The sequence below is a fragment of the Penicillium mononematosum genome (assembly GCF_028829835.1).
Source record: "Penicillium mononematosum strain IBT 11891 chromosome Unknown utg000005l:1.0-9366267.0:1.0-9372171.0, whole genome shotgun sequence".
NCBI classification, from domain to species: domain Eukaryota; kingdom Fungi; phylum Ascomycota; class Eurotiomycetes; order Eurotiales; family Aspergillaceae; genus Penicillium; species Penicillium mononematosum.
Genome location: NW_026643275.1, coordinates 8,832,453 through 8,856,934, shown reverse-complemented (window position 1 = coordinate 8,856,934; position 24,482 = coordinate 8,832,453). Strand labels below are relative to the sequence as shown.

The following is a 24,482-nucleotide window of genomic DNA, read 5'->3' as shown; positions in this document are numbered from 1 at the left end:
GTCTCCATACATGTCATTTTTCCCAGAGAAAAATACAGAATCCCTGTACTTGGAAAGTATCTCGCCCCATATTCAAACCCGAACCTACTCAAGAAATGGATTTGACCAGTTCCCGGCCTCTTGTAAATGTATATACTCACGGCGTACAGAGTAACCAGGATTGAGGTCAAATACTCAAATATGACAGCACAGGCTGATTGTGGTGCCCCAGGCCATGTGCCATGTATAAACCTAGTATATCATTGGTCACAATCACTGCGTGCGTGGCTCGCCTTGCGTGGTGGGAGGTCCCTTGCCTTTGTTGTTGACATATCTCACCGAACGGGTCGTCTACCCAGCAATCATTTTCTGGTCATCATTGCTTTGGTGTAACTTCATGCCAGCATTTATAAGACTGGAGGACCTGTGCGCCCTTTTGTCCGCTGTTATTTGTTTGTTTCCGCAAGTCGGTAGTCATCAGGTCCTTGCCCCAGGGCCCCCGGGGCGGTGGATGAACGACTAAAAGAATCGCAGAAAATAGCCACGATTGCGTTCCCAAGAGCAGAAAGAAGGCTCTTAGCTCTGAGATTTCATGGGCCGTCCTTTGGTTCAAACTCCGATTTCGGGGCGTTTGCTTTGTGTTTTGTCAACGATACCAAGATGGCACTGTCATGATGAGGGTGGACGGTTGAACCGGGGTATACATTTAGCTGGACACCTTGTTTATCGAAGCTCTGTTAGCTTGGATAATGATGGGGTTGTTCTCTCTTGAAGGAACTGGACTCAGTATATGTATGGTGTTGAAGATGGATGGTGTGTGTGAAGGATAGGGAATGGCAAACAGGACTTTTTAAAAGAATGAGAATTTTCGCAGTCTGATCTGATGTGAAGTTCGATGTAGGAAGGAAGGAAATGGGATAAAGTTGAGGCCTGATACTCAAGGCAAACAGCAGGCAACCACAGGCTAGGCAGGAAACAACGTCTGAGAACCCTGCGTCTTCATCGAAGAAAATTGACTACATACGTAAAAACCCGAACCTTCAGATCATCGCTTTCTTCCGTCTTTGTTTTCTTCCCTCAAGTCCGTTGTTGCTCCTCCGCTTCTCCGCCCCACTATGAATACTTCCATATGCCACCCCAAGCCGGTGGTATCGCTGACAGGCCCCACTGGGGCTTTCCTGGTCGAGTTGCTGATCTGGAATGGGTCGCCCTTCAAAGATCACTGGGCATATTTCGTTCAGTCGCACGCGGACTCTCATACCGGTGTAAAGATACACGCGACCGGCAACGTGAGAAGTGGCTTTGAGTTCGAAATTAAACGGAGTGAAAACCTGCAAACAACCGACGACATCCCTTCAACAAGGGTCCCTCTGCAATGGGTTGACGCGGAGTACTTTGACGAGAAAGCTATGCTTAACGATGGGAAATACGAAATCGACGACTCGCCTGTCTGTCCCTTCGAGAGCAGTGTTTACCAAATTGAAGCTCCAGGGAAAAGTCTGAACACAGTCAGTGACGGGGTAAGTCTAATGCAGCTGCATCCTTAACCTGGCTCCTAGAATGCATGTCATGAAAGTGTCTACCCCTAGGGTCACACTCTGAAGAATCCATACATGGCTCTCTATTCCCTCACTAGGATATGTAACCTAATTCGGATCTTCTAGATCAAACCAGGTCGGAAAGTCATTCAGAGGGATTGCCAGACATGGATTGTCGAGTCTGCCGATCAACTTCGCCGTGACAACATCTTGAGCCAAGAGGTTGTCTCTTATCTCCATGCAATTAAACAGTAATGGTCGGTTGGACCGGTGGTTGAGCGTGGTCTTTTGCTGATAATGCGGTGTCCGCCCGAAATGCCTAACATTTGTCGGAGCTTGCGGCGGACTACACTCTTCGAATGATTCACCCTTCAATGCGGCTCCCTGGTCAGGACATACAATACATTGTGTAACCGCACGCGGACCCGGTGGCGGTATAAGGTTGCTCGGGACATGCGACCACTTTTGGTTCTAGTGGGCTTGCTCGCCCGGTTGATTCTTAGCGAGGTGAGGCGGGCTGTTCTGGCTGGTACTGGCTGTGCCAAATGTGGCCGCCCCGCTTGCTCCCCCCGCTTGGCGCGTTGTCGGTGGATCCACTCCCTGATGTCGGTGGGACCTGTATCCTCTACTACTGGAATGACCATGGAACCCTGGAATGTTCAACATGAACGCTCCACAACGGTATCCCTTTCTCGGGTTCCCCGCATTTCGAGCCGAAGTACCACATGGTCTACTCCGTACCTAAGTAGGGATAAACTATTGCTTATGTTATGATGGGGAATGGGATTGCTAAAGTGTCGATCCTAATTTCCGGCCTTGGACCCCGGCTTCATAAAGCACATGCAGTAGTTTTGTCGAGTGCAGTCCGGAGTAAGCATACGGAGCATACTCATCGTAAATAATATAAGGCAATGTCACGGGAGTTCGTCAAATTCTTGATTGGATCGCAAACACGCACCTTCGTAGACGAGGTCCGCACGGGGAATTTATAACAGGATGGCAATGGCTTATATAGTGACTTTGATTGTAGTGGTTAGCCACAATATGCAAAAATGTCGAAAAGAGTGAGAAAAAGACAGCCGAGGTATGTCTTATAGTTACTCCGTACATACTCCATGATCTCCAGTTCCTTTTCTCCCATAGAATATAAGCCCCTATAGTGGAACCTCACGCCACATTGACTGACCCAGCCATCTTTGAAATATCGACGTAGCCTTCAATAATATTAGATCAAAATAAGTTTTCATTGGGACAGGTTTTGCGTACTCACAGTCTTTTGCATTCTTCGTTAGCTGCATAGGTCAAAGTGATAAAGTGTTGTCATAAGAGAATGGGATTATCGTGTGACTCCGCTTTTCTTGGTGTTTGCTGTTGCAGTCCCTGACAATAATACTCGGTGATCATGTCAACCCGACTTTCTCCATCCCGCAAAAGCCGTTTAATGACATCCACTGATATGTCATTGCTTCGAGGCTGACGAACACAGTGTGATCATCGTGGGATGCTGGCACTACGCGAACATCGACCCCTACGTGGTGTGGGGTCTTTACAGTGGGGTTAGAGCCAGTCGCTGCCAATAGGATATGCGAGGCTTGCCATTAGATTGCCAAAACTCAATCTCGCTTGACTATTGACTTGGGCTTTACCAACAGAAAATGACATGGCAATCAGGTAATATTTAGCCCAGCCCTATAACGGGACAGATATAAAGACAATGAGACCCGTCGTCCTGGTCAACCACTTTCCGCTCATTTGACCCATCTTATATCACTATATTTGTCATGCGTTTCGGTGGCCTTCTCGGCGTGGCCGCGTTTTCTGCCATCGTCAAGGCTGTTGAGCTATCAGGCTATGAGTACATCGTGGTCGGCTCTGGGGCAGGAGGTGGTCCTTTAGCAGCTCGACTGGCCTTGGCAGGTCACAGCACCCTTCTTATCGAAGCTGGAGATGACCAGGGAGCAAATGTGAACTATACCGTTCCCGCTTTCTCCGCGGCAGCTTCTGAGGATGAAGCCCTGGCATGGAACTTCTACGTCAAGCACTACGCCGATGAGTCTCGGCAAAAGCTCGACTTCAAGACAACCTACGAGACACCCGACGGCCAAGAGTATACGGGGTTGAACCCACCTGCCGGTTCCACAATGAAGGGCACACTTTATCCCCGTACCGGAACCCTTGGTGGTTGTACGGCGCACAACGCCCTGGTTACCGTCTACCCACACGACTCCGACTTTGACTACCTTGCCACACTCACCGGAGATGCGTCGTGGTCACCCGACAACATGCGCAAGTACATGGAGCGTATGGAGAACAACCGCTATCTGCTCCCGTTGCTTAAGGGCCACGGTTACGATGGTTGGTTAAGCACCGAGACCGCACCGCTGGATATTGTCCTGAAAGATCCTCAGCTTCTTAGCTTGTTGCTTGGCGGAGCATTTTCGCTAGGCAATGTGACGAATACGGTTTTCAATCTCGGTACCCTACTCGCTGGGGACGCAAACTCGGCCGCAGCCCACCGCGATACCACACCGGGATACTATCAAGTCCCGCTAGCGTCGGATGGAAGCTCCCGTAACGGTCCTCGTGAGTTTGTGACTGCCGTTAGGGATGCAAAGAATGCCGACGGGTCTAAGAAGTTCCCTCTCGACATCCGTATGAACTGCCATGTGACCAAGGTCACCTTTGACGAGAGCACCCCTCCGCGCGCTACGGGCGTCGAATTCCTGGACGGCAAGTATCTGTATAGCGCCAGCCCGCGCTCCAAGACCGCCGGCAAGGGAACACTAGGATCAGCGACAGCTTCGCGCGAGGTTATCGTCTCCGGCGGTGTGTACAACTCGCCCCAGATCCTGAAGCTTAGTGGTATTGGACCAGGGGAGGAGCTGCAGAAGTTTGGAATCAAGGTTATCTCTAACCTTCCAGGCGTTGGAACGAACCTGCAAGACCATTACGAGGTTGCGGTACAAGGCCATGTCCCGAAGAACTTCACTGCCCTTGATGGATGCACGTTCAATCATGGTAATGATCCTTGTCTGGACCGTTGGAATAACCCAGTCCTTGGCAACCACGGCATCTACTCGTCTAATGGATTCGGAGCTGCTATGCTGTACAAGAGCTCCGTGACTGCAGATGATAGCTTCGATGTCTTTGTGTTCGGCGGACCTATCAACTTCCGTGGATATTTCCCTGGATACGGTGTTAATATCACCGAGCGCCATGACTGGTTTACCTGGGCGCTTCTGAAAGCCCACCCTCGTAACACAGCTGGGACTGTAATGCTCCGCTCTGCCGATCCGCTCGACATGCCCGATATTACTTTCAACTACTTTGACACCGGCTCTGGTGACTATGAAAAGGATTTGGAGGCTATCACAGAGGCTATTGGCGTTGCGCGTGGCGCCTTCGACCGTCAGGTGGTTGATGTAGCTGAAGTGCTCCCTGGTGATGACGTCCAAACTGATGAGGAGATCCACGATTACATCAAGAATACGGCCTGGGGTCACCACGCTTCCTGCACTTGCCCAATTGGAACCGATGATGATCCTATGGCTGTTTTGGATTCGGACTTCCAAGTTCGTGGAGTCTCGGGCCTCCGCGTTGTGGATGCGTCTGTGTATCCCCGTATTCCTGGAACATTCACTGCTCTTTCCACGTTCTTGGTGGGCGAGAAGGCAGCCGATGTGATCCTGGAAGCAGCGAAAACGAGCCAGTGAGCACACTTATTTACTACCCTTATACTATAATCATCGTGAGAGCGCGATCTAATTCTTGGATACGCCGTGTGTACATATCTGACCGATGTCTGCTCTTTTGGAAAGCGGCAATTAATTTTCAGCCCAATTATTTAATTCAGGAATATCCCTGGAAACGGATATGTCTTTCTTCGACAACCCCGACTTGACTGGTTCTAGCACTCAGTAATATTCCTGAATTCATGGTCGCTCTAACGCAAAAATAAAAAGGTCAATTCCCTCTTCTTGGAAATCACCCACAATCTTGAAACCACATTTTTCTAGCACACGGCAACTCCCAGCATTTCTCTTTTCGCAAAGAGCAAAGGCCTTCTCAGGCTCTGCCGGACTAACATCTCTAGTGTCAACCGTTCGACGCGGCAGATTCCACCACATCTTCAACATCAATTGCAAAGCCTCTGTTGCATACCCTTTCCCCCAAGAAGATGGATGCACTGCGTATCCAATCTCAGGAAAAGGGTCTACTTGGTTGATGCTGAGAGACCCAACGACTCGCTCCTCTGTTTCGGCAATTGACTTGTCCACAATTGCATAGTTAAATGAACGTCCGATGATATCCGAAGGACCACTTGTGAACACCTTGGTTGCCATCCATTCACGGGTTTCTTCTATTGATTTGAACGGTGTTTTGGGGTGGCTTGTACAGTTAGCATGGTGAGAACAACAAGCGTTGATCATCGTACTAACTTCATTTCTGCCACTTCGGGCCGGGAACGAATGGCGAATAGTGCGCCGGCATCGGCGTCGGTAATTGGCCGAAGGAGGAGTCGGTCGCTTTCGATTGAAGGCCCTGGTGATGGGACCATCACGTAGACGGGTTGTTGGGGTAGGCTCATCTTGAAGGTATTTTTGTGCTCGGTATCTTGGAGAAGATTGTAAACAAAATGCAAGGAAAGATTGTACGGTAGCGCCAACCCACCTGGGCAGTCTGATTGACTCATAAGTGGGCATCTTTTGTATCGGCATGGCGGATAATGAATGAGTCACTTTTTATTCCCATATATACATTTCTACTTCCATTATTTCTTAATTTCCAGTTTTCCCAAATGTAATGAAGCAAAGGAAACTTTTTATTTAATGGCAGCCAGCACAATGTAATTGTTTTCGATGCGTGAAAGCGGGCCCGGCATCGCCCGGCCACTAAGCCCTAAAACCGGACAGGCCGGTGTCCGGTCCGAAGGCACTCTCGTTGACCGGACCGGTTCAACGTCAGGTTCATGGTGAAACTGTACACGGTACAAATTATGACCACAAAATGTTGAGTTTCCTGAGGCCTCGCTTCGGCTTAGGCTCCGGTTCGGGATTTTTGTGCCAGCTTTCGATGAAAGGCCGAATGGGAATTTCCGCCAGCGGGATGATCTTCGTTTTTGCCCAGAACTTGTAGGCAAAATACACAATCACGATGAAGGGCAGGTTGAAATAAGTCGAAACAAAGGTCGCAGTACTCCAATGGCCGCGCATGAATGTCGTAAACCCTCCGGTGAAGAAAAGGACAATATAAATGAACAATGAGATCCAAGTTATGTATGGCTGGAAAGGTGCTGCCCACGGGAGCTCCTTGAAGCGATCAATTCCCTGCTTCTTGCATCCGTAGTAGAATCTAAGATAGACAACGCAGATGCACATCAAGTTCACTAGGGTGGATATAGAGACAAGGTTCTGTAGCCATGTGAATACCGTGCTGGCCGAACTGGAAAGACTCATGTATCCAAGTGACATGAAGACACCATAGAGCGCGACAGCAACCCAAGGGATGCCGAAGCGGTTGATACGTGTGAAGACAGCAGGGGCATGACCCTGGGTTGCCATACCGTATAGGATTCTGGAGCCACCCAAGATATTGCTGTTCCCGGAGGACCATGCTGATGTGAGCACAACTGCGTTGATGATCGAAGGAACCACCTTGATGCCAGCATGGTGCGCTGCGATAACGAAAGGGGACTGCGAGGCTGTCCCCGACGAGCCCAGAAGCTTTTTATCGGCAGACGAAACAATCAGACCGATCATGAAGATGGTGATCACGTAAAAGAGCAAGATGCGGATGAAGATACGTCTGGCGGCCATGGGGATAGAGTGTCGAGGGTTTCGAGTCTCGGCTGCAGCGAGAGTGAAGTTTTCGATACCAGAGTAAGCGAAGAGCGCGTTGTCGAAAGTTTTCCAGAATCCCAAAAACCGTCCAAGGGAACCGCCCACTCCCAAGTACTGAACGAAGGGGCCGTAAGGCGCTTTCCAGTAAGCAAATCCGATTGACGACTTATTCGGGGCTCCACCGCAGGTAATTACCTATCAAAAATGATTAGCACGCAAAGTAGACCTGTTCCCGACCTGGAGGGTGAAATCACCAGAGCCATCAGGTTTACGCCGATAATGAGCATAATTTTGAGGATAGAAAAGCCGAACTCGAGCTCCCCATACACGCGAACAAAGACAAACGCGGTGGAAAGCATAAGAAGACCAAGCACAGTGATCCATATTGCGTTGTTCACCGTGATCCAGAATTCAATAATAACAGCCGCAGCGACAATTTCCGACGGAATCGACACACAGTAGGAGTATATCTGGTTCCAGCCATTGGCGAACGCTAGCGCGGGGTCACAGAAGATCTCTGCGTATCGAATAACACCACCATTGAGAGGTACCAGGGCTCCCATCTCACCAACTCCGTACACGACACTCGCAACAGTAGCACCAATGATTGTATATGCCAAGAACGCACCCAATGGTCCAGCTTCCACAATGGCACGGCCCGAACTGAGGAAAATACCCGTCCCCACCGTACCGGCGAGAGCAATCATCTGAATGTGTCGCTGATGCAGGCCCTGTCTGAACTCGTGAATCTCCTTGAGCTGACCGGCCGCATTCTCTATTTCGCTATTGTCGCTCATTTCGTCGTCTTCATAGATTGGGACATTTGGGTTGGACACGATGGGGGTATTACTGCCATCGTCCTTCCCAACATGGGTCGTTATAAAAGATAACATTGAAAACCCCGTGGCCTGACACAAAATCTTTGGGAAGGAAAAGACTTAAGCTAAGGAATAACAAGTCATTATTGCTCGTACTTTTTTTTAACGTAACTAATTCTTCCTTCAATTGCCCAGATAGTGGCCCCAGACATTGTTGAACAACCACAGCTACTTGGAAAGGGCTAATTTGCAATTCACATCTTGTTGTTGGCTAATAAACCGGGCCACCTTTACAGCGCGGCATTCGCGTAAAACGAAAAAGAAATCAAAAAAGAAACTTTTCAGCGGGGTTTAAATAGGGCATCTATTCACTCCCCGGGTCCTCATCTGCTGCCCAGCTGTGGAGCATTCGAGGCCAGAGTGGGCCACGCTTGGTCAAATTTGGACTTGATCCGGGACTATCGAGGTATGCATGCATGTATCGCGTTTTAAATTTCCCTATTAGTGTTGTGTTTGAGCCGCTTCTGCAATGATGAAAGTCTTGTATTGCAATAAGGCTGAGAAGGGCAACGCGTATATAAAGCAAAATAGAAACGAACTACAGTCTCGACCATTCCATTCTCGAAGCCGCAAGCTTATACCGAGAGTAGCAATCTATTATTGTTTCAGTGCCAGAGCTTGCAGGCAAGAAGCATATCGGTTCGCCTACCATATGAGCCAACGTTCCCTGAGCACGCCTAGGGCAAGGAAAATCTTTCGGGGCTGAGCTCCGTCAGCAACTTGAGGAGGAAATGGCCCAATTTCAACCCTGTACAAAGAGCATAGTTCAGCGGATGAGGGGCGAAACGAATGCTAGGCTTGAATGAATACCGGACCAATCTGTGGTAGCCAGTAGTGGTAAGTAATACCCTATTTCAGCTTAATACTCGTATCTCGCATGTTCACGTAACAGGTGAGTGGTAAAGTATAACTGTAGGGATTGCTCGCTCCGAAGCATTTCCCTTGACTTGTTGTTTCAAAGACTTTAGGTACCAAATATTCTCAAAAGGCTGTTCTTCATCTAAGCCTTTGTGAACCCCAAGTGTCGATCCACCGCTCGTATAGAATAAAGCGCCACGGCTAAAGCTATGAGCCCGTCGCATCATCTCGCAGGTTCTTCAGTTTGATCCCTTAGGTACGCTATCCCTATATAATTCCGCCTAACGGCTTGCATAGAATAGTCGTCTCAGAAAGCAGTTGAAGGTGGGGATGCGGAACTATGTCCAGACACCTTTCAATCCCATCCGGTGACAGCTGATTATGATTAAGCTGTCGACTTTATACATTTATATGACATTAATCGAGATAATATACAAGATCTCCAAGCGCAATCACTCGAGGACCCTGTCTAATAAATAACCGAAACACGACTTCAGCCCGAGTCTCCTCGGACCCTAAGGATATGCTTCATCTTAAACTGATGGCATCAACACCATCGTATGGAATCCCAAATCCCTCGAGCAGATTGGTCGCAGCGGTTTCACCCGACTTGTAAGCACCATGCACGCAGCCATTACCAGCAATAGTGCAATGCTCACCAGCGAACTGCAAGCGACTGGCTTTGTGGTTTTCCAACGCGTCAACCAGAAGCTGCGGCTCATCTCCAACCTTGTCGGCGGAATAGGTCCCATACCCAGCCAGCGGGTCCTGTGTCCAATGTGTAGTCTCAACATTGACCAGGCGGGGCAAAGCCTTGTAGGGTTCTGTGCGGAATAGTTTGAAAAGCGGTTCAAAAAATATATATATCTCCTTCGGATCTTGCATATTCTCGATTCGTTGCGTCAGAGGCTCGGCAATTTGTACGCACAGCTCTTTGCTGCCCGTCATGATCCATAGGTTGATTGTCACGGTGGCGTAGTTGAGGATATTATCATTCTCCCCGAGGGAGTTTATGCTGGGGCTGGACTGTACAGATGACCCGGACGAAATATCCGATTCGTCTGGCGGAGATGGGTAGAATACGAACTGGTCATTCTCTTTTGACCAGAAGACTTCGGCGAACTCGAAAAACACTTTGCCCAGGGCGCCGTAGCTGAACTTCGACATGCCCTCTTGGATGTCACTCGGCAAGGGCGGGTTGAACGAGATAAGGTTGTGGTGGTAGACTCCCAGTGGGCTAGTCATGATAACTGCATCTCCCCCAATAAAGCCGATTTCTCCAGCAGCATCCTTGTACCGGATTCTAGCTGGCGCGGTCCCGTCTTCGTCCCACTCCACGTCCTCGACATGGTGGTTCAGTCTGATGATGTTTGGATCGCTTCGTAGAGGCTTCGCAATCCAGTTCACGATACGATCATAGCCACCCTTCATATATAAATTACGCTCGGTAATGAAATAAGAGAGATGTTTGGACGATGCTTGATCCGTACTCGTGCCGATCCATAATTCCACCTCGCGAACCGCCTGCGGAGCCCAATCACGCTCGTCTTCAGTGATTAACTGGTGTTGGAGGACGAACTCTTTCGCGAATTCGTGGACAGCACGGTCCTCAGCCTCCGGGTTAGTTTCGTAGAACCACTCGCAGTAATCAGCGAACTCGTCTGCAACCTTCTTAGCTTTGAACTGGGACCCAGTTCGACCTTCTCTGGTAAAGTACAGAGGAACGCCATCGTCATAATAATACGGTATAGATAGCTGGGGAATGAGTTTCACCAGACTGTTCTGGGAAGTTTCATGCATCCAAGCCGCGCCTGTTGACTATCAGCACATCTCCTTTGCACCCCCCTGTTCCAGTCTCTGTTTCAGGTTCGTATCGTTATCTTACCAATATCTCGGACATGGTCACCCTTTCGGGTGGTCAAAATTCTCCCACCAATGCGATCGCGGGCTTCTAATATCACAACTTCACAACCGTGCCGGTGCAGGACAGCTGCGGCATGTAGACCAGAAACTCCAGCCCCCACCACAATCACCTTCTTGCGCTCCGACCTCGCTGCGTGTGTTCCCTCGATCAACTCCTTCTGAGTCACATCGAGCGCAACCAGGTCGGAGCAACAATTACTAGGTTTTATGGGATTAATACCCGTGATGGGAGAGGAGAGGTGAAAAGATTGGGCCATTCTGAGTTGACAAGTTGACATTCGGTGTTGAAGTTTCTGGGTAAACAAGGATCAAGAACAAGGACGACGTTGAACAGAAGTTGAGGGGGTTAAGGGTGTCTTGGGGTGCTATCGTGGTGGATAGCGACCACAGGCGACCTTGGTCTTATTGGCTTTTATTGCCAGCAGAAAATTGGCTGCATGATTTTTCACGCTCGAAGTCTAAGGCTCCAAGGCTCAAGTTTATAAATAGGGTCCATGATAATTAATGGAGTAAGCATTTCTAGTCACATGGATCCGTATTATATGTCTACATAAAAGTAGTTCCTAAGAATTGTGAATTGGTTTGTCGGTTTCTAAACAAATATTTATAGACATCTTAAACAACATATCAAAAGACAGTAGAAAGATCGTGGTGGAGTTACCACGTCTATGATATCATCCCAAACTAACTTGTGTATCCTCTGTTTAGCTATATGCCAGGTGCCCAACACGTACTGTGTTGGTGCACGCCACCGGGTAGCAAATTCTAATGTTCTCACCGGATAGCAGCTGTAAGGATTAGGTACCTTTTGTGTAGTAGTTCCATACAAAAGGTACATGAACACAAATAAGAAAATGCAATTTTAATATAGTCTGGCTGAATCAGTATCTCGCAAATATCTTGACAATTAAGAAAATGGAGGTTATGATTATATTGCGTTCATGTACCTTTTGTATAAAGCTGCCATACTAAAGATACATAATCCTTACAATCTGCTATCCTTTCAGAATTACTATCCAAACACAACCTTGGAATATGCCAAGGTACTGTGTTGGGCTCGCCACGTGGGTGGGGCTGGATCACCGGGGCAAACTTCAAAAAAAGGCGGCGACCTCAGCGGTGAATCCTAAAGGCCAATAGGACCGAATTCCCTACTTGGGCGCTATGCACTTCGATTTATCCGTTTCATAAATATCGTCAGCTTCCTCAAAAATGATTCCTCGTGATTCCCTTAGTGATTCGTGCCTCCCAATCTGACCGGACCCGCATCTTGTCCGCATGTACCCGCATTAACCCGCAAATCAGGAGTGAGATTTGGCGCCTACAGACAGATCGGTCGATCATGACAAAATTTAGCAATCGAGCTCGCTTTTCACACATCTGTCTATTGCGATGTCCGTCTGAACACCTAAAGGCATATACAACCTAGACCCAGTCATCTTGTTATACGATTTCAATATCGAATTTAGAAAAGAATACCAAAAAGGCATTACACGAAACCGCAACATGATCAAGAGAGGCTCCGCAGTTCTTGGGTAACGGAGGTTTGCTACAACCTATCGATAGCAGCGTAACAATGTGGCCCAAGTATCATAGGCTTTTATCCGGCGACATTGACAAAATTTTGAAGACAATCCTGAGCAAGGCTTCAGTACGTTCCTTGAGTGGTGTGTTCAAACTGTTGGTGGTAGGAAGCAAAATGCTGAGGGGCATTTTCGGATATTCCTGCTTAACGATCAAGGCATAATCGGTACAGTGCTTCCAAAAATTGGTGTCACCACTTATACTTTTCGCGTAATAAACAGATCACCCTACAAATAAGAACAACACTAAAGTAGAACAAAAAAAAAACTCAATTGTCATCAATTATGACCATTGCCGCCTAAGCCAATCCCAATTCCTTCGCCTCCAAGTCCACAATGGACGGAATCAGCTCCATCAAGCTCGGCTTCGAAGGCGACCATCCCAACAACTTACGCGCACGCAAGGAATGTCCGCGCGAACTAGTCCCCAACGCATACAACGCGAACTTCTGGTCCAGCTCTATCATCTGCGCATCACTCAGCGGCTCCACCTCCGGCGAGGGAATCAGCTTCTTCTCGTAGGCGACCCGCGCCACCTCCCGCTGGATATCCCCCCAGACAAACGGCCCATTCTCCGCGAGATAATACCCGGTCTCGTTCCAGGTGGCCTTACCCCCGCCGGCAGTGGCAGCATCACCCAACAGACAGTACATGTCGCTCAGGTCCTGGACATGCACCTGGTGCCAGATGTTCTCGCCCTTGCCAATGAGAAGACCCTTACGGCGCTTGAGCACGGCTGCAGTGAGCCAGTAGGCCTGGACACTCTTGGTGTTGCAAGGACCGCGACCCGGGCCGTAGATTGTGGGCGGGCAGATGATTGCGGTGTGCACACTCGTTGGGTTGGCGGGGCCGGCGGCGAGGATGATCTCGTCAACGTTACGGTGGAGAGAGTCCGCCGGTAGGTTGACGAGTTCGTCGACGCCTTCCCAGTCATTGTGCTCTTTAGTGCGGTAGAGGCCAAAGGTGTTGGTGCGGAAGTCCTCAATGGTGAGAACGCCCGTACCGGAAGTGTGGATTAGCCAGACAGGGTTGCTAGGGGTGTGGTGGGCGAGGCCTTTGCCGATGGCTTTCGCAGAGGCGACGTGGTCGCAGTCTGCGCAGTCTAGGAGAGTATTAGATGGGGGTGTGAGCTCCGTGGAGAGAGAAAGTAGGCGTACGGTAGATAATGTCGGCATTCTTGACCTCCTCCTCGATAATGTCAAGTGAGTTAAGGTCGCCGTAGACAATGCGTGCGGAGGGATACTTCCTAGCAACTTGCGCGCCCTTGTCTTTGTTGCGGATGAGGAGTGAGTATTCCCAGTCGGGGTGGGCTTGGTGGACGGCGTAAAAGACATCACCGCCAATGTAGCCAGTGACACCGGTGCTGAAAGTGATCCATCGTTAGTTGTCGGCGGGGAGAAATTGGAGATAGAGAAGATGTACAGAAAGACCTTGGTGGGAGCCATATTCCAGTCTTTAATACTGGGTTGGTAGGTGAATCTCCGGATTCTCCCTTCGTATAGAACACTTTGCGTTATTCACAGAAAGCTATATATGATTATATAGTTCATAAGCGGTGGGCTCCCCGGATTTCATGGCTAATTAGTAATGATTTATAATTCACGGAGCACATGTACCCATATATAAATGTCATTGTTTAGGATGCCGGCGGGTGGCCGGTGGGTGGCCGGCGGAAGACCCGGTGGTCTCCGCAATCGAGGCTCTCCTTAGCTCAACCGAGTTTAACAACTTGCAATAGACGTCTCTTTAGCCGAGCGTCTTCTCGCCACTTATTATGTCCCCTACTGTAGAGTTGATTAAAAGTACCGTAAGACTATAAAGCAGGATACCCTTCGCCTAATACTATCAGAGGATACACCCGTCGGGGTTATGGACCCTAACGAGGTTGGCGTCATTGCAGGCCATCTCTTATCTCAAGTAGAAAATAAGACAGGCTTCCTCTTCTCGATCCTGTATCCCCAGTTCTCACGCAGTTCTGCATTCCTGACAGCATTACTAGTACACTATCTCGTCAGATGCTTGATCAGCGCAGTCCCAATGAGAGAGGTGATGGGATTGGGGCTATAACAAGCCACTGGGGTGCGCCGCAGCTGGTCATCTCCTCATTTCCACCTTCCAAGATATATATCTATAATCTAAATTGATCTATGAAAGAAGATATAATTAAAAAACAAAGTAAGGGGACTATTAAGTTCTATGGCCCGTCCTTGGAAATGCTTAGCCCATTGCTTATCTCCCCGCAGGACCGCCCCACATTGAAATCGAAAATTCTTTTCGCAATTTTCCCTTTTCTTTCTTTTTCCCCTAGAGACTGACAGCTCTTTTCTCAGTAAAATGTCTCCAGCATGACTGGCTCTCCAGGCCGGGTTTTAATCAGATTCCGATTTTAATTTAGAAATGGAAGAGGACCTACAACTCAATGGCACCGAGCGCATCTGCGTTGACGGGGAGGTCACATTAATTCCCTCGCCCACCAGTTCTCCAAATGATCCACTGAACTGGAGTAAATGGAGACGGTACTGGCATTCATTCCTGGTCCTCGTGTTTGTTGCCCTAACCGCGGCAACCGCCAACGATGCCGGCAACGCTGGGAACGGGATGAACGCTGAGCTGGGCATTACATGGGAAGAGATCAACATTGCCGCAGGCGTTTTGTTTGTCGGAATTGGATATACCACATTGCTCCTCGGCCCGGCACCTTTCTTATATGGAAGACGTATCTCCTATCTGATTTGTCTGGTATTTTCCGTCATCGGCTCCATCGGGCTAGCCCGCACGCAAAGTGTCGGGGACAACATCTGGAGCCAACTTTTTGTGGGCGCCTCCGAATCTTGCGCGGAGGCCCTTGCCCAGCTTTCTCTTTCCGATCTATTCTTTCAGCATCAAAGAGGCCTGGTCCTGGGATTATACGTTCTTGCCACGAGTATAGGTACATTCACGGGACCCTTAGTGTCCAGCTTTATCGTCGACTCTCCCCTGGGGTGGAGATACGTGGGCTGGCTTGCTGCAATCATATCCGGGGGCTTGATCTTTGTCTTTTACTTCACATTGGAGGAAACATTCTTCGATCGGAACAATCCTATTCACGGACATAATGCGCCTCCAGTCAAGGCCGACCCCACGTCGAATGAGCCCCCGCTAGACAAAAAGGACAAACCGATTGCGAGCGTGCAGCCGACACCCTCCGACAGTGAACTCGACGAAGAATGTGGCCAGGAAAAAGGAAAGACATATCTCCAGCGCATCGCTCTGATCACCCCATCGTCAACCCTGGTCGGGACGGGCTTCAAGCAGTATTGCCGTCGCCTGTTGCACACACTGCGCGTCTTCACCTTTCCAGCAGTCCTCTACTCGGGCCTTCAATGGGGTGCCCAAGACGCCTGGTTAACCTTCTACCTCACCGTTGAAGCGGACAATTGGTACGAGGAGCCTTGGAACTACAGCGATGCCGCAGTAGGCATCATGAATGTGCCGACCCTGATCGGGTCAGTCCTCGGCTGCATTTACGGTGGATGGTTCTCCGATTTCTTCGTCATGTGGATGGCCAAGCGAAACAAAGGCGTCTTCGAGGCTGAGCATCGTCTCTGGCTCCTGCTGCCCGTGGCGTTCATTGGACCTGCTGGCCTCATGCTATTCGGGATCGGCTCAGATAAAGGCTGGGACTGGCATATGCCATATCTTGGACTGGGATTCATTGGTTTCGGCTGGGGTTGTGCTGGCGATCTTAGCATGGCGTATCTCATGGATGCGTATCCGGAGATGGTGCTGGAGGGCATGGTCGGTGTATCTGTCATCAACAACACCATTGGTTGTCTTTTCACATTCACTGCCCAGAATTGGTTGGATGCGCAGAGTCTTGCGCAGGTCTTCATTGCGATTGGTGTCTTGAGCTTCTGCTTCATTATGACTACTGTTCCGATGATATACTGGGGCAAGAAGTGTCGGAAGATGACTCGGAAGCAGTACGAGGCTTTCCTGCTGCTTCGTGATGGACCTTCTTAGTTGATGGTATGTCCGGCTGGTCATTGTCACATTGCCACAATGCTTTTTTGTTCATTTTGTCAATATATGTTACAATATCTGCAATAATCTGCTGTGTTTTGAGCCCTACTTGAATTAAGAGGGCCCCCGTCAGGTCTGACTTGAATTTACCACTTGTACTTCCACATGCATTAGCTGACCGTTTCTGCTTTACACTTGCGAGCCATCAGTGGCAGTTGGCAGTAGACGAGAATCGAAAAGTAGAACCGGGGAGTCTTTCTCGTTCAAGATATTGTCGTCAATCGTACGAGCGCAACCCATCTTAGCCATGTCTCCTTCGATGGGCCATGTCCGGGAGTAATATGGAGACGCAGCTCAGAGATGGCGCAATTATGGCACTCTCAATGCCCCGCCTTAGAAAGTTGCTCCCACGCCTTCATAGTTGTCCGAAAGTGGGATTGTACTTCAGACTAAGTCAATGTAAATATCCCATTTGACAACACATTAGTTTGGTTAAGACGCAATTTAGATGTTCTATCAAAAAATATATATCCTATCCCACATAATAAACAATGCAGTATAGAAATAATACCGACTAAAGCCCTCCATATACCAGAATCGGGGGAAATGATTATTCCCGGGCGTACGTAGTCCTCCCGCTAGTTCCCACCCATCTGGGGCCAGCTACGCAAGCTGCCCCGTAATCATCCATCCAAGCTTTTATCAGATGGAACACCAATTAATTTCAATTCTACATCTCATATCTACGGGTATACCACACGTCTACATGTCTTTAAAGTCCGCTCCACTATGATCTACAGAGCCAATCGTTGTCTCCAAATGTGGTGGCTGGATGCATTTGCGTCGCGGTCAATGTGATTGTTCCAAGGTTGGACATATTGACGCACATCTAAGAATAAAACTAACGAACCCATGTTTATCTATCTGTTGCTCTCGCCTGCTCACCGAGGTTAAACCCCACTGGTTATAATTCCTGGGATTACGCCCTTTTGTCGTCAATTCTTGTCGATCGTTCCGTGCATCTATTACTTTATTCGTCTACTCCATTGCTATACAGGCTTCAACATGGTTTTCAATTCTTACTACCCGGTGGGCTACTCTTGCCCTGGCTGTGACTGTTGCTGCACAGACAACCACCAGCTGCAACCCTCTGAAGAGTATGGACTATCTCGTGTCATTCACTGGGAAACCACACTGACAGTTCGTCTCCAGAAACTTGCCCAGCAGACACCGGTCTGAACAAGTACCGTCTGAACACCGACTTTACCTCCGGATCTCTAGGTCGCTGGAACACCACCGCCGGCACCGTAACCAGCACCGACCTCGGTGCCAAGTTCTCAATCTCCGAGCAGGGTGACGCCCCAACAATCGAAAGTGAGTTCTACATCTTCTTCGGCCATGTCGACGTGAAGATGAGAGCCGCGAACGGCACCGGTATCATCAGTACCTGGATACTAGAGTCGGACGACCTGGACGAGATCGACTGGGTGAGTCCACCGGCATCCAAAGCCACCAAACTGCCATCTCCCCCCCCAAAAAGCAACATCTAACACACGAAATAGGAACAAATCAGCACCTATGATACCGAGATCCAAACCAACTACTTCGGCAAGGGCAACACAACCTCCTACGACCGCGGCACAACCGTAACAGTCTCAACCCCAGAAGAAACCTTCCACACCTACTCAATCGACTGGACCTCAGAGCGCATCGAGTGGCTCCTAGATGGGGAAGTGGTGCGCACACTCGAATACGCCGACGCCGTTGACGGCACAAACTACCCTCAAACACCCATGCGCATCCGAATCGGTATCTGGGCCGGCGGCGACCCGGATAACTCCGCGGGCACGATCTCGTGGGCCGGCGGCGAGACAGATTACACCGAAAGTCCTTTCTCCATGTACGTTGAGTCGGTCGATATCATCAACTATAACCCGGCTTCGGCGTACAAATACACCGATAAGACTGGGGACTATACGAGTATCAAGGCTACGAATGCTACTACGTCGACTAACTTGAGCTCGTCAAATTCGAGCTCGATTCTTGCTTCGAGTAAGACTTCTGCTTCGGCTAGGGCTAGCTCGTCGTTGATTGCTTCTTCATCGGCTTCGGCTTCGGCGGCGGCTTCTTCTATTAGCTTTGTTTCTGCTGCTCCAGTTTCTTACTATACCTCTATTCTTGCCATGGCTGTGGGCTCTCTTGTTGCTGGCTTGGTTCAATTTTAGGTGGTTGTGTTGATCATGTAATAGGTCTGGGTAGTCCACGGGTTTGTCGGTGCGACCTAGTCTATAAATATACGAATTATTTTTGCTTTCCTCCATTTCTTTTGTGATATACAAGAGTATTCTGCTGCTTATACGGCCTCATCAGACTTTTTTATTGTCTTTCTAGATATCTTTTTCTTATACATTGTCTCCCTTTATTGGTGTTGTGGCTAGCCCTGAGGATAGGGCAAAATATACCTAGAATATAGGTGGTGATAAGAGTATGAATGTGCAATTCGACCCTAGGTAACATGTAATTGCTCTGATTGCATCTATAAATACTGACTTGCTAATATGCGTGCATATAGTATGCCCATAGGTAACAACTGTCAGTCGCCTTATGTAGAGTGTTCATTTAGATGCTTTATTTGAGGTTTATTTCCACATTCCTTCTCATTATTTCACTAGCATATTTTTCTTCTACTTGGATCATGTGGCGAAAGGACAGAAACCAGAATAATAAGGGGCAGATTCAAAAGACGGAATGATGCAGGGGTAGCCGGCGTGTCAACGCGTTGACTCACGCACACCGACCGTGTCACACCCAAATCGACTTCGCAACCCTGGAGCTTCGTACCAACACATAAGATGAGATCTTTAGTAAGAGCAAGTCTAAATGCTCGCCTAGGTGCGAACATAACCAGAACACGGCCAGGGATAAACCCCGCCTATCGCATCCCTAGGGGAGCCTTACCAACAACAACTTTCCAATCGAGACCATCATCAACATTGGACCCTGTGTCCACCAAAGAGAAGCCCCGGTTCTTTCCAATAGAGGGATTTCCAATCATCAAAGCAGACCAGCCAGCCGAAGAAGAACAACTGTTCGACTACAGCGCTTATCGATACTACCCGGTACACATCGGCGAGATCTTCCAGGACCGCTATCAAGTATGTTCAAAGCTAGGCTGGGGCAGTTGTTCAACTACGTGGTTAGCAAGGGACCTCACGTTTGTTGAGACCAAGCAATTCATCCCCGTTTGGATAACTGATATCGTACCATTGCAGAGACAAGAAATATGTCGCATTGAAGGTCTACATCCACAACTCGGTATTCCACCGTGAGCTCCCATTTTACAAACACATTGCACCATATATGTCAAGTGATCATCCAGGGAGAGAGAATATTCGACGATTCCACGATTCCTTCACAGTCACCGGCCCGGATGGCAGACATATCGTCCTGGTCCAGGAACCCGGGTGTATCAGCCTATTCGATCTCAAAGAAAGAATGCACGAGAACAGATTTCCACAGGAGATGGTCAAATCCATCCTGACAGAGTTACTCCAAGCCCTGGATTTCCTGCATACCGAATGCAAAGCTGTGCACACTGGTCAGACATTTTCCCATAATCCGATATTTGGCGATCTTGTTTATTTACTCACCCTCAATAGACATTCATTCTGCTAATTTATTAGCCTGCATGAATGATAGCGAGAACGCCAAATTCAAAGGCATCGAGGACTCCGAAATGACCTCCCCATCAGCACGCAAGCCGGTATCGAGTGACCGAACTATTTATCTCTCGCGAGCCATTCTTCCGAAGGAGGGACCGCTGCGGCTTTCTGATTTCGGCGAGGCTAGAATTGGGCCTGGACCGTATGATTATCCGGCCATGCCTATGCCATATCGCGCGCCTGAAATAGTGCTCGAGGTGCCGTGGAGCTATCCGGTTGATATTTGGTGTGTTGGGCTTACGGTGCGTTCTCTCCATATCCCGATTCTAATGGGTTCCTAACACAAAGGCTGATTGCTTTAACACAGGCATGTGATCTTCTTGGGCTGGATAGTCTTTTCAGCGCTGACCACACGGCTGGCGATATGTATGAACCAGCCCACTTTGCAGAGTTGATTGCTGTGCTGGGTCCGCCGCCTGCTGCGTTTCTGGCGCTCAATCCTGATAAGGCGGCTCGGTTCTGGGATAAATATGGTATGTGTGGCTTGATTGATACAGTCAACATGTAACAAGATGGCTAATCTGGTTATCTAGGGAAGTGGAAGGACGTTGTCCCCATTCCTGAGAAGGGCATGCTTGAGTCACTAGAGGGTCAAATGGGTCTACCTCTTGCGTTTGTGAAGTTCATGCGCAAGACTTTGACCTGGATGCCGAATGAGAGAGCGACTGCTAAAGATCTTCTTGAGGACCCTTGGTTGAAAGACTAATGTTCTATGTATGATAGTAGACTGCTTGATAGAACAATCTCTGCTCAGAACATTCCAATCTGTTCTTTTTGTCCGCCTTTTGTAATCGAATTTGGATCCCAATGTGGACAGACTCATGACAGACAATGTTCTTGGTTCCAATTGGCGTGTATGGATTAATATCAGCCATCGTTTCTGTGCATTGGCCGTCCAAACACACACCATAAAAAGGAAGATATATTCAAAGACAACAAACAACATGATCAAAATGCAAAAAGCAAAAAGAAATTGTTGTGCATCATCCGTGAATCGAACACGGGCCTCGTCGATGGCAACGACGAATTCTACCACTAGACCAATGATGCTAGTTGATGTGTGGAGATTCGAGTGTTGGCTATATGAACGGATTGTGCGGATTGAGACCCGCTATTTCCGTTCCAGGGTTAGATTCATGTCGCTTAGCTCAAAGGATACCTATTCAATCCAAAGCTATAGTGAAAACTGGAATATTAAATTGAATGCTAAATCACTTGTATCCTTCATCCAATAAATATTCCCGGGGTTTTTGTACGTCTGTTGAACCACTACTGCGGGAGTGCTAGGAAGATATATATTGGGAGGCATAGATTTCCATTATCGTTCCCTCTCATAAATTGCGCCTCACAACACCTGTCCCTACGAGATAATAAATACTGGAATGACACTGATGAGATAAAATGTAGTTGGTCATTAGACATGAATAAATGAACAGATACTTCAAATGCAAGGCAGCCAGCCCCATGAAGAGGGGCAAAAATATGCAACAAAATGCAACAGAAATGGTATATGTAGACAAATCATTCTTCATCAGCGTTGGGAGGAGGAGGGTTGACGATATTTGGTATCGCCGGAGAGAAAGGATATTGATCGTCAAAGTGGTCCAGCTCACTTCCGTCACCACTGTACCCAATGCTATCACGATTGTCATCAATGATGCGTCCGTACTCAAGGAGAAGAAGATAGAGATAGATGTCAAGATCTTCGTTGCGCAGCGCGTGCTGCGCCCATTCCCGACTCTGAGATGCGATCACCTCAGCCTCGAAGTCATGCTTCCGAATGTACGGCTCGCTAATTGAGAACGCGTCTTCGGGCGGTGTTTGTGGTTCCAGACCGAGGAAGTAGGTCATCAATCCGTACAGGTCATCGTAACGGTTGTCCATAGGGACGAAATGACGCCAGGGGAAGAGCCTGGAGTCATGCCATTCCCGGAAAATAGTTGCCTTGATCCCCAGGGATTTGCTGAGCTGAAAGGCGCGCCACCGACCGGAGAAGCTGTGACCGTCAATGTCGACGAGGTATTTTGCCTTGAACTGCTCGCTGAAACCTTTGGGCTTTTTGTAGGTCCAAACATCGTCGTAGAAAGAGCAGTTCGGGATGCAGCCCCAAGCCTCGGTGAAGCCGACGTCGAAGTGGTCTAATGAAAATTTGCTTGGGTGGAAGTCGGGGTAGTTACGATACTGCCCAAGGCTGGTCTCGGAGAGGATGGAGACCGTCTCTGGTCTCATATCGGTGCTGTTGGTAATGTGCACAAAGCGTTGGCGGTGCATATGCTGCCAGTTATCTGCAAGCTGAACACCCCCGGAGGTGACGCCGCGCCAGAGGAGAGTGTCTGCCTTGTCTTTCCACTCGTAGTCGTGTCGCGAATTGTACACGTATCGCTTGTCGTTCATGAAATACATATTTGCAGGGAAAAGGATATCGTTGTTCACGCTAACCTTGCACTCGCTGAAGACTGGGATCAGTTTCCTTGTGATAAGATTGCTCGATGCGGAGAACAAAAAGCCGTGGTTTTCTCCGAGCACAGGACCGACGGTGCAAAGATCAGAGGAAGCTGTAAAGTTAGTCACAAAGCCACCCAAGGGAGATTTGTATAGCTTGTCGGCATCCTCTACAGTGAAATTGTCATTTCGAGCGGGAGAGTGAGGGTCACAGGAGTCCTTGGCGTAGTCCATGTACATCTTTCCGGCAATCGAGAACCAGGATGGGTCAACATGGTCCTCGATACTGGAACCTCCCTTAAACATGCCTGGGGTGAATTGATCTTGCGCATCGCTGGGTAAGCTTCTAGTGAGGGCTTCGGTACGGAGGTATTCCTGGGTATCTTCATATGGTACCATGACCCGCGGCTGATCCATAATATTAAGCGCAATATCCATGTCCGGAAGATACCGTGCAATGCGCTTGATCGACTTCCGCAGTGTTTCGACTCTCCACCCTTCAACGGGGGAGTAAACAACCTTCTTATTGCGGATCTGCACACCTGCAATGCCGTCGCTGGATTGCAGTTTGGCTGCCATCTGTCGAATTTCCGCCGGAGGAACCGCCCAAAAAGGTCGCAGATCGCCCGTAATTTGCTGGAAATCGTCGACATTATGCGCCTTCTTTTTGCGTGCGAACATGTACCATTCCTTGAAACCGGGAGGTGGGTGTCGTCCATATGTCTCACGGGTATTTGGCGACTGTTCGGCGGAAACTTGTTGAGCGACTATTATCATATGCCAACCATTGTCGGTTCGCTTCCTTCATCAGGTCGGCGATAGGGTGTCCATCGTGCGCATACTCCCCGAATACGGGGCTCGTTGTTGTGGTGAAGAGACTCAGATTAGGGAGGCGGATCACGGAGTTGTCGACAGTATGGGTGAGAAACAGGAGGTTGATGAGGCATATGGATGTTGCTGCGCAGGCCAGTAGCAGGTAGAATAGCCTGCGATTCCGGGGGAACGGGCCAAACATTGAGAATTGCCCCAAAACCGGGAGCGAGGTTCCCGCACTAAATTTCGACGATCTTGCAGGGATTATGGAAAAGCCCAAAGCACGAAAGGCTATGAAATAGAGGTGAAAAAGGACATTATTGTAATAAACACCTAGGAATTGAGAAAATGAAAGAAGAGAAAGAAAAAAGAAAGCCGCCCTAAGACCCCTTAGCCGATTAAGTCTCCAAGCCTGGTACGAGCAAACACCATACTAATAGAGTTTTTGAGTGGCCTATTTAAAATTACCTGTAATATTTTATATTTTCACTTAAAAGATAATGGACCTATTATAACAATATATACTAGAGTACAACTGCCAGGGAAATTGCAAGTAGACTTACCTACATATGTAGGTAGAAGATGTAGATCTCCTTACGGAGTACAACAGGGGGTTCAAGATCAAATCAAAGATCAAAGGAACGTGGCCGACCAACCCGTGGGACTTGCCCAATCAGGAATCCTCGGCGGGGACGGTTGGCCGAAGAGAGGCTCCAATTTGACTAACTTGATTCGGATACGGCTCTTTGTATATCTGCCAAGCATTACCAGATACAACATATACATTACACGTTTTGATTTCATATTTATTTTACAAATTAGAGAATAGCGCAAGTGTTTCAAGCCTGATTTATATACATTAGGGGTTATTCCAAGATTGTTCCAAGGTTCTTCAGAACCCGAT

The 24,482-nt window shown here is 48.7% G+C and overlaps 10 protein-coding genes across 10 annotated transcripts; 5 read left to right on the top strand and 5 right to left on the bottom strand.

The window, feature by feature from the left end:
• Positions 1-1,094: 1,094 nt before the first annotated feature.
• On the top strand, positions 1,095-1,772 carry N7519_011604 (uncharacterized protein; the record flags this gene model as incomplete). Its single annotated transcript, XM_057298377.1, has 2 exons — positions 1,095-1,499; positions 1,644-1,772. 2 exons carry the CDS (start codon positions 1,095-1,097, stop codon positions 1,770-1,772), a joined length of 534 nt encoding a protein of 177 aa, XP_057146259.1.
• Positions 1,773-1,970: 198 nt separating this feature from the next.
• On the top strand, positions 1,971-5,230 carry N7519_011603 (GMC family oxidoreductase; the record flags this gene model as incomplete). The annotated part of the gene is made up of 2 exons (XM_057298376.1): positions 1,971-2,024; positions 3,350-5,230. 2 exons carry the CDS (start codon positions 1,971-1,973, stop codon positions 5,228-5,230), a joined length of 1,935 nt encoding a protein of 644 aa, XP_057146258.1.
• Positions 5,231-5,449: 219 nt separating this feature from the next.
• Positions 5,450-6,105, bottom strand: N7519_011602 (GNAT family N-acetyltransferase; the record flags this gene model as incomplete). Its single annotated transcript, XM_057298375.1, has 2 exons — positions 5,450-5,906; positions 5,957-6,105. 2 exons carry the CDS (start codon positions 6,103-6,105, stop codon positions 5,450-5,452), a joined length of 606 nt encoding a protein of 201 aa, XP_057146257.1.
• Positions 6,106-6,511: 406 nt separating this feature from the next.
• N7519_011601 (aromatic amino acid and leucine permease arlP-Penicillium chrysogenum) lies at positions 6,512-8,250 on the bottom strand (the record flags this gene model as incomplete). Its single annotated transcript, XM_057298374.1, has 2 exons — positions 6,512-7,552; positions 7,612-8,250. The coding sequence occupies 2 exons, from the start codon at positions 8,248-8,250 to the stop codon at positions 6,512-6,514; spliced, it is 1,680 nt and encodes a 559-aa protein (XP_057146256.1).
• A 1,371-nt stretch (positions 8,251-9,621) lies between these two features.
• N7519_011600 (flavin monoamine oxidase family protein) lies at positions 9,622-11,294 on the bottom strand (the record flags this gene model as incomplete). The annotated part of the gene is made up of 2 exons (XM_057298373.1): positions 9,622-10,904; positions 10,979-11,294. 2 exons carry the CDS (start codon positions 11,292-11,294, stop codon positions 9,622-9,624), a joined length of 1,599 nt encoding a protein of 532 aa, XP_057146255.1.
• Positions 11,295-12,898: 1,604 nt separating this feature from the next.
• On the bottom strand, positions 12,899-14,044 carry N7519_011599 (uncharacterized protein; the record flags this gene model as incomplete). The annotated part of the gene is made up of 3 exons (XM_057298372.1): positions 12,899-13,701; positions 13,757-13,962; positions 14,022-14,044. 3 exons carry the CDS (start codon positions 14,042-14,044, stop codon positions 12,899-12,901), a joined length of 1,032 nt encoding a protein of 343 aa, XP_057146254.1.
• A 952-nt stretch (positions 14,045-14,996) lies between these two features.
• Positions 14,997-16,601, top strand: N7519_011598 (uncharacterized protein; the record flags this gene model as incomplete). Its single annotated transcript, XM_057298371.1, has 1 exon — positions 14,997-16,601. The coding sequence occupies one exon, from the start codon at positions 14,997-14,999 to the stop codon at positions 16,599-16,601; it is 1,605 nt and encodes a 534-aa protein (XP_057146253.1).
• Positions 16,602-17,666: 1,065 nt separating this feature from the next.
• On the top strand, positions 17,667-18,826 carry N7519_011597 (glycoside hydrolase family 16 protein; the record flags this gene model as incomplete). The annotated part of the gene is made up of 4 exons (XM_057298370.1): positions 17,667-17,690; positions 17,731-17,758; positions 17,814-18,088; positions 18,164-18,826. 4 exons carry the CDS (start codon positions 17,667-17,669, stop codon positions 18,824-18,826), a joined length of 990 nt encoding a protein of 329 aa, XP_057146252.1.
• Positions 18,827-19,453: 627 nt separating this feature from the next.
• On the top strand, positions 19,454-21,029 carry N7519_011596 (uncharacterized protein; the record flags this gene model as incomplete). The annotated part of the gene is made up of 5 exons (XM_057298369.1): positions 19,454-19,815; positions 19,874-20,199; positions 20,261-20,565; positions 20,631-20,796; positions 20,857-21,029. 5 exons carry the CDS (start codon positions 19,454-19,456, stop codon positions 21,027-21,029), a joined length of 1,332 nt encoding a protein of 443 aa, XP_057146251.1.
• Positions 21,030-21,844: 815 nt separating this feature from the next.
• On the bottom strand, positions 21,845-23,780 carry N7519_011595 (uncharacterized protein; the record flags this gene model as incomplete). Its single annotated transcript, XM_057298368.1, is given in 3 exon segments — positions 21,845-23,532; positions 23,551-23,567; positions 23,608-23,780. The coding sequence occupies 3 exon segments, from the start codon at positions 23,778-23,780 to the stop codon at positions 21,845-21,847; spliced, it is 1,878 nt and encodes a 625-aa protein (XP_057146250.1).
• Between the last annotated feature and the right edge of the window lie 702 nt (positions 23,781-24,482).